This window comes from Scomber scombrus, chromosome 22 (assembly GCF_963691925.1).
Source record: "Scomber scombrus chromosome 22, fScoSco1.1, whole genome shotgun sequence".
Lineage (NCBI taxonomy): Eukaryota > Metazoa > Chordata > Actinopteri > Scombriformes > Scombridae > Scomber > Scomber scombrus.
The window spans coordinates 23,872,370-23,883,877 of NC_084991.1; the positions used below are offsets into that span (position 1 = coordinate 23,872,370).

The 11,508-nt window shown below is 43.6% G+C and overlaps 1 protein-coding gene across 1 annotated transcript in view; it reads left to right on the plus strand.

The window, feature by feature from the left end:
• flncb (filamin C, gamma b (actin binding protein 280)) overlaps positions 1–11,508 on the plus strand; it is a 61,442-nt gene that overhangs the window by 25,116 nt on the left and 24,818 nt on the right. The window contains exons 8-21 of the mRNA XM_062443591.1: positions 1,071–1,271; positions 2,880–3,002; positions 4,755–4,892; positions 4,994–5,120; positions 5,611–5,747; positions 6,670–6,863; positions 6,950–7,063; positions 7,164–7,307; positions 8,760–8,883; positions 9,053–9,213; positions 9,307–9,397; positions 10,374–10,543; positions 10,669–10,786; positions 11,008–11,270. Of these exons, the coding sequence (XP_062299575.1) occupies positions 1,071–1,271; positions 2,880–3,002; positions 4,755–4,892; positions 4,994–5,120; positions 5,611–5,747; positions 6,670–6,863; positions 6,950–7,063; positions 7,164–7,307; positions 8,760–8,883; positions 9,053–9,213; positions 9,307–9,397; positions 10,374–10,543; positions 10,669–10,786; positions 11,008–11,270 (2,105 nt within the window). The remainder of the gene's footprint in view (positions 1–1,070; positions 1,272–2,879; positions 3,003–4,754; positions 4,893–4,993; positions 5,121–5,610; positions 5,748–6,669; positions 6,864–6,949; positions 7,064–7,163; positions 7,308–8,759; positions 8,884–9,052; positions 9,214–9,306; positions 9,398–10,373; positions 10,544–10,668; positions 10,787–11,007; positions 11,271–11,508) is intronic.

The following is an 11,508-nucleotide window of genomic DNA, read 5'->3' on the forward strand; positions in this document are numbered from 1 at the left end:
TGGAATATTTTGAATAAATATGAGAAAACTCAGCACAGTCTTTGATTTTCACAGATTTTCAGTAACAAGACATTATAAACTAATACAGTAAATAAGTGTCGAACTGACCGGAACATTGTAAACTAGTAAAAACATTCAGCAGTAAGTTTGTGATCTTAAAATACAAATTTGCACCGAAAACTGAAATCTGTACGTCTAAGTATCAGGACTAAGATTACAGGTTTGTCTTTAACGTTCGTGTCGTCCTCCCGCGTCAAATTGACCCCGTCTGTTTTGACTGTTCCTTCTTTCCTCCCTCCCTCCTTCTGTCCTTCCTCCCTCCCTCCTTCTTTCCTTCCTTCCTTCCTTCCTTCCTTCATTCCTTCCTCCCTTCCTTCATTCCTTCCTCCCTTCCTTCTGGCCTTCCTCCCTCCCTCCTTCCTTCTTTCCTCCCTCCCACCTTCTTTCCTTCTTTCCTTCCTTCCTTCCTTTCTCCCTTCCTTCTGTCCTTCCTCCCTCCCACCTTCTTTCCTTCTTTCCTTTCTCCCTTCCTTCTGTCCTTCCTCCCTCCCTCCTTCTTTCCTTCCTTCCTTCCTTCCTTCCTTCCTTCCTTCCTTCCTTCCTTCCTTCCTCCCTCCCTCCTTCTCTTTCTTTCCTCCCTTCCTTCTGTCCTTCCTCCCTCCCTCCTACTTTCCTTCCTCCCTCCTTCCTTCTTTCCTCCCTCCTTCTTTCCTTCCTTTCTTCCTTCTTTCCTTCTTTCCTCACTCCTTCCTTCTCTCTCTCTTTCCTCCCTTCCTTCTGTCCTTCCTCCTTCCTTCCTTCTTTCCTCCCTTCTTTCCTTCCTTCTTTCCTCCCTCCTTTGCTTCCTTCTTCCTCCCCTTCCATCCTTCCTTCCTCCTTCCTTCTTTCCTCCCTCCCTCCCTTCCTTCCTTGACTGGAGAACAACAGGAGGGTTAAACATTCATACTTCTATCTGTTTTGTAAAATCATCAACACCTCTACTTCTATGTTACCTCGGATGGAGAATTTCTGTCCCTCACGTTCTTCTTTAAGAGTCTGAGAGTGTAGTTGTCCATCTGTGTGTCCATCAGGGGCGGGCGCTGGAGACGTGGGCGTCATCATCGTGGACTCAAACGGCCGCAGAGACACAGTGGAGATTGTCCTGGAGAACAAAGGCGACAGTATCTTCCGCTGCACCTATGTTCCCGTCCTGGAGGGGCCTCACACAGTTTACGTGACCTTTGCTGGGCAGCAGATTCCCAGAAGCCCTTTCACTGTCCACATCTCCGAGGGTAGGTTTGACCCGTCTGCCTACCACAGTGGACCTTTCTGTTTATTCACATGGTGTCTGTGCTTATTTAAAATGTTTGAAAAATGTAAATCAAATCCAGAATTTTCCTATAAATTAATTTTCAGGTATCGATTAAAGAGATCTTGAGATGTCATAAATATATTTTTTGATTCATTCTGTTCATTAACTAATATAATTATAATGACCTTTTCTGACCTCCCCTCTTGTAACCTCCACCATCCACTCCTCAGCATCTACTTCTAATCAGAGTGAATGTCGTACTGAACTCTGACGTCCAGACTGACTGATTAAAGAACTAAAAGTGTTTGATTCCCGTAACAGTCCAGTCTGGGTCCAGGTCTGATGGCACAGTGGGTTCCTGCTCCTCAGTTCTGGGTTTTATTGGCTGGATCTGGATGCTCTGGTGGTTTTCGGGCTGCAGTGTTCAGTTCTGCTGGCAGAGTTGTGGCCTCGAGTCACGTGACTTGGACTTGACTCAGATATTTGATGACTTCAGACTTCACTGAATGATTCATTACTAAAGTTTGGCAGAGACTCGAACCTTTACTTGGACTTCACAAGTTGAACGTCTTGACATCCTGCCCCAGATGCAAAAACAGAGTCTTAGCTGGATACAGATGTTCAGGGTATTTGATGAGAAAATAATGTGAGACTTGCTTTTCTAGATGTGGGACTTGCCTGGCTGTGACACGACTAACTACTTGATTTGTGACTTCCTTTCCAGACTCATCAGACTCAGAACATGAATTAGGATTTAATCGGCTCCTGTTTAGGGACTTGTTTGTCTCATTTATCTTTGGACCTGTCTCTTTTGACCTGGAATGTGGAGTATTTTGGCTCAGGGCTTGATTTGGGGATTGCCAATCATCACTAGGGGCTTGTCTAAAGACGTGAGCTAGGAATTGTCTGTCTTAATTTGGGTCTTCTCCTTGGACCTGCCTCCCTTGGTTTGGCCTGGAACGTACTGTCTTGATTTAGCACTTGACTTGGAACTTGTGAACGGTATTTTTGGCTTGGGTCTTAATATGGGGACCGTCTATCTTCACTATCTTCACTTGGGACTTACTTAAAGATGTGACTTAGGAACTGTCTGTCTTGATTTGGGATTTGACCCTGGTCCTGCCTGACTTGACATAACTTGGGGATTACCAGTCTTGACTTAGGACTTGACTTAGGACATGATCTGGGACTTATTGTCTTGATTTAGCACTTGACTTGGAACTTGTCAACAGTATTTTTGGCTAGGCTTTTAATTTGGGGACTGCCAATTTTCACTTGGGACTTACCTAAAGATGCAATCTAGTAATGGTCTGTCTCGATTTGGGACTTGACCCTGGTCCTACCTGACTTGACATGACTTGGGGATTACCAATCTTGACTTGGGACTTGACTCTTGATCTGCCTCTTGTGACATCATCTGGGACTTGTTGTCTTGATTGAGACTGGACTCCAGAGCTACTTGTTTTAACTGGGTTTGAAACGCCTTTGACTTGGGACTGGTACTTGCAGAACCAGTCTTGGTGTCGCCTGCCGGTCTCTGTCCTCTCTGTGTGTTCATTTGTATCATCACTGTTGTTCCCTCCTTCAGTTTCACAGAGCGTCCCTCCTCCCGGGTCTCCGGTGCAGATTGTACCTCAGACCACACGCACCCCGCCCTCAGACAAGACCAGGAGAGCCCCCCCTCCAACTCCGCCCAAACCCAGGCGACCAAGTTAGTACAGGCCGGGGGGGGCAAGGGTGTGACTGGAGCCTGCCTGCGCTCGCCTGGTCCCTTCCACCTCAACTCAAAACCATCCCCGCCTCGACCCCTCTGGAAGGGGTTTCTAGCTTTACAGCATGTGCAGCACCTGCTTCGTCCTCAGCAGCTTTTTCTTCTTCTACAACCCAAAAAACTGTGTGAATGTGGATGTGTGGCGCCCTCTCTGGACAGACATCGTTACTACAGGTTCATTTACAACTTAGTTTAGCCTTTACGTACTGTTCAGTTTTACATTTTAAAGCAGTAAAAACAAAATTAACACATTTATTTTATGACTTAGTGAGACTATAAAAATATTAATTAAATATTAAAATACTTATTTTATGTTATTTACTTTAAACTCCAACAAATATCATCCAATTTAGAGACTTAGAGATAACCAATTAACTGACATTCAATTATCAACCAGAGAGGGTGTGTTAATGTGTGTGTGTGTGTGTGTGTGTCTTAATATGCGTGTTTGTGTGTGTGTGTGTGTGTGTGTGTGTGTGTGTCTTAATATGTGTGTGTGTGTGTGTGTGTGTGTGTGTCTTACTATGTGTGTGTGTGTGTGTGTGAGTGTCTTAATATGCGTGTTTGTGTGTGTGTGTGTGTGTGTGTGTGTGTGTGTGTGTGTGTCTTACTATGTGTGTGTGTGTGTGTGTGTCTTAATGTGTGTGTGTGTTAATGTGTGTGTGTGTGTGTGTTTGTGTCTTAATATGCGTGTTTGTGTGTGTGTGTGTGTGTGTGTGTGTGTGTGTGTGTCTTACTATGTGTGTGTGTGTGTGTGTGTGTGTGTGTCTTACTATGTGTGTGTATGTGTGTGTGAGTGTCTCGGTTGGTTTTTATAAACATCTTTACAATCCAGTGCTGCTTTATTCTTTAAACTGGATATTTTTTGTTGTTGAAGATATAAAGAACATGAACAGCAAAAACTAACACATGCCCAATAATACAAACACACACACACACAAATATATATTCACACATATGATCAAAGAACTATATGACTCTTATTTATCAGTTGATGAGTGTGAATGTGCCTTCATCATCCTCATCATCTGCTCGACCGTCTCTTCTCCTCTTAACCTACATAAATACTGTCGCTCTTCTTTTCTGTTTCAGCTCTTTTCAAATTTGGCATCAAAAAATCTGCTCATTCAGCTTTTTCTGTGTCATTTTATCTGCAAACAAACACCACATTATTCCACATGATTAAACAGTTGTGCTTATTTAAAAACATTTGAACATCTTTAAACGGTTTCTACATGTTTCACATCTTGTTTTTCATTCTTTTTTTTAACGTGTTGAAGTCCTGAAGCTGCAGCTCTGAAACTGAGAACTGGTTTTTCATTCTTCATCTTTGCTGCTTTTTCCCTTTCAGCCTCAGCAAACTAACAGCGTTCCTCCTGCAGCCGTCTCAGTGTGTCCGTCTGTGTCTGTTTGTTAAACTTTAGTCTGGTGACATTTTGAGACATGAGTTCATTTTTGGTAAATATCATGTTTAACGAGGATTGTTTGGGATTAAAACTCATCATCAGTAATTACAGTAAATACAGATCGTTAAAACAACAGAAATGAAACTAAGGAGAGTTAAAATGGAGCCTGATCTCTCCTGAGAGCTGTTTTAGTTTAATGTTCAACTTCAGGTTCAGAGTGTGTTTTCTGTTAGTTTCTCCCAGTCTAACCAGTGTTTCCATCTCTGCTTCTGATTGGTCCACGCAGCCTGCAACCCCAACGTTTGCAGAGCGTCGGGGAGAGGTCTGCAGCCGAAGGGTCTGAGGGTGAAAGAAGTGGCTGATTTTAAAGTTCACACAAAAGGAGCCGGCAGCGGAGAGCTCAAAGTGACCGTGAAGGGACCAAGTATGACGTCACATCATTAAAAAGACTCATATCTGTTTTATTCTATTTTAACATCAGTATTTTGGTTTGAGATTTAAATGGTGTTTTGGTTTTGAATCCAGAAGGCCTGGAGGAGCCAGTGAAGGTGCTTGAGATGGAGAATGGCGTGTTTGAGTGTAACTATTACCCGATAATGACGGGGAAATACACCGTCGCCATCACCTGGGGAGGACACAGCATCCCACGCAGGTGAGTCAGAAACCTGCTGTGACACCCAGCAGTACGATGGGCGGCTCAGGAGGCAGAGCAGGTCATCCACCAATCAGAAGATCAGCAGTTTGATTCCTGTCCTTAACCTTCGTGTCGTCCTCCCGGGTCAAATTAACCCCGTCTGTTTTGACTGTTCCTTCTTTCCTCCCTTCCTTCCTTCCTTCCTTCTGTCCTTCCTTCCTCCCTCCCTCCTTTTTTCCTTCCCTCCTTCCTTCTTTCTTTCCTCTCTCTTTTCCTTCCTTCTTCCTCCCTCCCTCCTGTCCTTCCTCCCTTCCTTCCTTGACTCGAGGACAACAGGAGGGTTAAGCGAGATACTTAACTCTTAATTGCTCCCGATGGCTGCGCCAACAGTGTGTGAATAGGTCAAAAAAAAGAAAAAAGATATATAAGTACAGTCCATTTCCCATTTATCAGTATTTGAATATATGTGTGTGTGTGTGTGTGTGTGTGTGTGTGTGTATGTGTTCAGCCCGTTTGAGGTGCAGGTGAGCGAGGAGGCGGGACCTCAGAAGGTGAGGGCGTGGGGTCCAGGTCTGGAGACGGGGATGGTGGGGAAGAGCGCTGACTTTGTAGTGGAGGCCATCGGGACGGAGGTGGGGACACTCGGTACGTTACAACGACACAAACATCTGATCACACACCTGACAGGAGGTCTGGCGCCTGTTTGGTCCAAACATACAACAACGAATTGACTTTAAATATTCATCATTACAGGAGGATAAATCCTACATTTATATTTATTCGTCCAACTTTTGTACTAAGTGACACACATGAGGTTGCAGGAGATAAGTGACATAAAACTTGGCTGCAGATGCATGAAGTAACTCTTATAATGAGAGAGACAGAGAGTGTGTTACATCAGTGAAGAGCACAGGAGGACAGTTTGGACCGAGGTCTCCTTTTGTTTGCAGACAGTAGTGAACGAGAAGACTCACAAACCTTCAGGTAGGCGGCTGCTGTGCTGGTTGCCGCTCTGTAGGATCAAAAAGCAGAATCAGATTTTTCAAGCATTTTTGTTTGGCTGCAAAAGTCAAGTGAACATGAAGGAAATGATGACGTCACATTTTACAGGACTGCAGTCACTCAGAGCAGCTAGTGTAGAAGCTACCATCTATGTTACTGAATGTTGTAATAACTTGATTTTTACAATTTAGACATTTGAAAAAAATGCAAAGCTCCAGCAACACTTGTAGTAGTAGTAGTATAGGAGAACTTCATTAACAGACCAATGCTTTTTTCCGTCTCCATGCAAATTGCAAATAGGTGAAGTTTTACTCAATTTATTGCTCAGCCGTCATTAAATGAGCAGCAACACGGATCCAGTGCAGAGTCAAGAAAGCAGACTGATACGAGTTGTGTTACAAAGTCAAGCTGAGAGATGATCACCGTACTGAACTCAGTTATCTGATATTTCTGATATACAGAGTGAAGCGACATGAGTGACACAGTTATGAAAGTTAGTTGTAGTGATAATGTGAGTCTGATTAAATATGAGGAATAAGAATCAAATGTTTGTGTGTGTCTGCAGGTTTCTCCATCGAGGGTCCGTCACAGGCTAAGATCGAGTGTGATGATAAAGGTGACGGGTCATGTGATGTGAGGTACTGGCCGACTGAACCGGGCGACTACGCTGTCCACGTCATATGTGATGACGAGGACATCAAGGACAGTCCATTCATGGCTCACATCCTCCCTGCTGCCAACGACGTCTTCCCAGAGAAGGTAAGAACATAACCTCAAAACCAGCTGAATGTAACTTTACAGGTATTTATTATTAAACCTGATGTGATGAACTCTTCGCTCCTCAGGTGAAGTGTTTCGGTCCCGGTCTGGAGCCGATCGGCTGCATCGTTAACAAACCTGCTGATTTCACCATCGATACCCAGGGAGCCGGCAGAGGAGAGCTGAAGCTCTACGCTCAGGTTTCATAGCTAATAATGAAATAATATGAATCTCTTCTTTTGGATAATGATAGTTTTTTTTAATATAACAACTGAGTGAATGTTGTGTTGATGTTTGCAGGATGCAGAAGGCTTCCCCATCGACATTCAGATCACAGATAACGGAGACAGCACCTACTTATGTGTTTACATTCCCACAAAACCCATTAAACACACCATCATCGTCACCTGGGGGGAAGTCAACGTCCCCAACAGCCCATTCAGGGTACACAACACACACACACACACACACACACACACACACACACACACACACACACACACACACACACACACACACACACGTCACTTCACTTTCACATGTTTGAGTCAGTGAAATAATGAAAACCTGCCTTTATTCTGAGGAAAACCAAACCATACTTAATGTAGGTGAAAATGATCCAGAGGGAAGAAATCTTAATCTGTAATAATGAAGCATTTATCTGACTACTGTTCTGTTCTTTAATAAGATCAGTTTTGAAATGGAAATATAAAATAAGATATGTGGTTAATTTGGCCGAACAGTGTCATGGAAATGCAGAAATTTAGGGGACCCCATGCTGAACCTTGAGGTACTCCAAAGCTTTCTCTCAAAAAAACGAAGTCAAACCATAGACTGTATATAAGAAATGGACGTAGCCACGCCCTAATGCATACCCTGCTTTATCGTCACATATAAAATCAGGGAGGCCAAAATGTCCCAAATGAACATCATACTGCATTGAAGAAGGCTTTAAACTAGCGATTGAGACCATAAACACATTTTGAAAACGTTTACTGAGGTTAGAAATCAAGTGAGAAGTTGGTGAATTCTCCATTGACTTGTATAGAGACGGAAGTGCTTTTGACACCAAAACGGTCGCCCCCTGGTGGTCTTTTGATAGAATGCAGTTTAAGTTACTTCCGCGTTGGCCTCATTTCAGAGGACCGGAACTCCCCGCCTGGTGAAAACAAAGACCAAATGACTAAATGATGTTTGCTGTTTACAAATATACATAAATAATGAATGAATAGAAACTTGCAATCAGCTGTGACAGTATTATAATCACCACTGAAAAACAGGAAAAGAAGGCCAAACCAAAATACTAATGCACTTTAAATATTAATGATCTGCAATTGCAAAGAAAAACTGTTCATAACTACAGTAACTACAGTAGTGGGCGTTTAGGAAAGACTTCTGGGTCACATGTTGGCTGTTTGCCTTCATTTTCTCCTCTAGTAAGTAGTAATAAACTGTAGTGTTTACCTTTTAACCCTCCTGTTGTCCTCGTGTCAAGGAAGGAAGGGAGGAAGGAAGGAACGGAGGAAGGAAGGAACGGAGGAAGAAGGAAGGAAAGGAGGGAGGAAGGAAGGAAAGGAGGAAGAAGGAAAGAAATAAGGGAGGGAGGAAGGAAGGAAGGAAGGGAGGAAGAAGGAAGGAAAGGAGGGAGGAAGGAAGGAAGGAAGGAAGGGAGGAAGGAAGGGAGGTAGAAGGAAGGAAAGGAGGGAGGAAGGAAGGAAGGTAGGAAGGTAGGGGGAGGAAAGAAAGAGATAAGGAGGGAGGGAAGAAAGAAGGAAGGGAGGAAGGACAGACAGAAGGAAGGAAGGGAGGAAAGAAGGAACAGTCAAAACAGACGGGGTCAGTTTGACCTGGGAGGACGACATGAAGGTTAATTATGTATGAATGGTTGTGGATCAGGTGACCATCGGTGAGGGCAGCCATCCAGAGAACGTGAAGGTTTACGGTCCCGGTGTGGAGAAGACGGGACTGAAGGCCAACGAGCCGACGTACTTCACCGTGGACTGCAGCGAGGCCGGACAGGGTAACACATCACACCTGGTTGATTCCTTTATACCTTTATTTTTAATATCACTTTGAATCTGTTGTTTTTTCTTATTGTTACAAACTGCTTTACAGGTGATATTTGCTTTTATCTGACTGCCTATAAAGTGCTAAAATCTTATAAAACTAGATTGTATTTTGACTCCCAGGTGATGTCAGCATCGGGATCAAGTGTGCTCCAGGTGTGGTCGGACCTGCGGAGGCCGACATCGACTTTGACATCATTAAAAACGACAACGACACGTTCACGGTGAAGTACACGCCTCCTGGCGCCGGGCAGTACACCATCATGGTGCTGTTCGCTGATCAGGTGGGTCCACTCGGCAGGAAGAAGGTTTCTAAAAACATAGTCTCTTCAAAATAAAATATATTTTTAAAAAAACTACTTTTAATGTTCAAACAGGAAATCCCCATCAGCCCCTTCAGAATAAAAGTGGATCCTTCTCATGATGCAGCTAAAGTTCGAGCTGAGGGACCCGGACTCAACAAGACAGGTGAGCTGACTCAGTATCATCATCATATTCATATTCATGTAATAAATAATGTGTCAAAGACTTTTTAAAAAGTTTAATTAAATTTTTTTTAATGACTTTACTCATAAATCATGTAGTTCTATGGAAATAATTTTATGTTCTCATGAATTATTATATTTTGTGCTCTAAAGTCACTTTATTAGTGCCTATAAATGTGTTAGTTTTGCTCTGTAATTGCTGGTTTCATGCGTGGTAATTTGTTCTTAATTACAAAATTAAAGAATAAATTAATCATAATGTAAATGAGCTGATAATTGGGGTTAATAGGGAGTATAGATGTTGGACAGGTGTCATCTTTGACGTTTGCTGATTCATTTCCAGTGATTTTCCCTCAGATTGATGTTTCTCTATAGAAATTACCAATGAAGGAAACAATTCATTTCTTTAAGATTCAGCCTGAAAAGTTCACACACAAAGAGTCTGAATTTAATTCTGATGTGAAAATGATCAAAGCTGCAGAACCTAGAACTCCTGTTGTCCTCAAGTCAAGGAAGGAAGGGAGGAAGAAGGAAGGAAAGGAGGAAGGGAGGAAAAAGGAAGGAAAGGAGGAAGGAAGGGAGGAAGAAGGAAGGAAGGAAGGAAGGAAGTTAGGAGGGAGGGAGGAAAGAAGGAAGGAAGGTAGGTAGGTAGGAGGGAGGGAGGAAAGAAGGAAGGAAGGTAGGAGGGAGGGGGGAAAGAAGGAAGGAAGGAAAAGACGAAGGGAGGAAGGAATGAAAGAAGGACAAAGGAAAGAAGGAAGGGAGGAAGGTAGGGGGGAGGAAAGAAAGAGAGAAGGAGGGAGGAAGAAAGGAAGGAAAGGAAGGAGGGAAGGAAGTAGATTTTTCCTTTGATTTTCAATGTTAAAAGATGAATAAAATCCTTGTCACTATGTCTGAGCAGTTATATTTCCTGATTATTTGTATTTTTATATATATTATATTTCTGATAACGTCTGAAGGTGTTGAGGTTGGTAAACCGACTCACTTCACCATCTACACGAAGGGAGCCGGTAAAGCCAAACCTGAAGTCCTCTTCACCGGAGGAGCGAAAGGAGAAGCCGTCCGAGACTTCGAGATCATCGACAACCACGACTACTCGTACACCGTCCGCTACACCGCCATCCAGCAGGTGAGCCAAGCATCACCTGTCTGATCGGCCAATCAGCTGGTGACCCAAGCATCACCTGTCTGATCACTGGCCAATCAGCTGGTTTGATGAACATGATGTAACCTGATATATTTTGTTTCTCTCAGGGAAACATTTCCATCACCGTGTGTCATGGAGGAGACCCCATCCCTAAAAGTCCCTTCAACATCAATGTGGCCCCACCACTGGACCTCAGTAAGGTCAAAGTTCAGGGACTCAACAACAGTGAGTATATATGACTTCTTCTCAGCAGCCTCAGAGTACGTCAACTAATTTAAGATAGCGTACACTTAACCTATGTGTCAAATTGACCCTGTCTATTTTGACTGTTCCATCCTTCCTTCCTCCCTCCTTTCCTTCCTTCCTTCCTTCCTCCCTTCCTCCCTTGACTCGAGGACAACATCTCTCTAATGCCTGAACATGTTTGTGTGTGTGTGCCGTAACAGAGGTGGATGTTGGGAAGGACCAGGAGTTCACCATCAGTACTCAGGGCGCCGGAGGTCAGGGCAAACTGGATGTGAAGATCACGTCTCCGTCACGTCGACCAATCCCCTGCAAGCTGGAGTCGGGCACAGCCAATGAGCTGCACACAGTGAAGTACATCCCCCCCGAGGAGGGAGCCTACAAGGTGGAAGTCAGCTACGACGGAAACCCCGTCCCAGGAAGTCCGTTCACTGTGGAGGGCGTCATGCCCCCGGACCCTTCTATGGTGAATCTCAATGAACATTCAGTGGTATTGTCTGTCTTTATATGTAGATACAGCTGTTTTTTAATGGATAAATACCTCTTAAAATTAAGGTTCTTAATCTGGGGTCAAGAAATGTCAGTGGATTATTCTTCTGTACAGTTTAGTGTTTTTAAAGGTGAAAAATGCCTTAAGATTGAATAATTAGCATCAAAGCCACCTCTGAAGTTCCACCTTACTTGAAAAAACCCTTTGAAGGTTT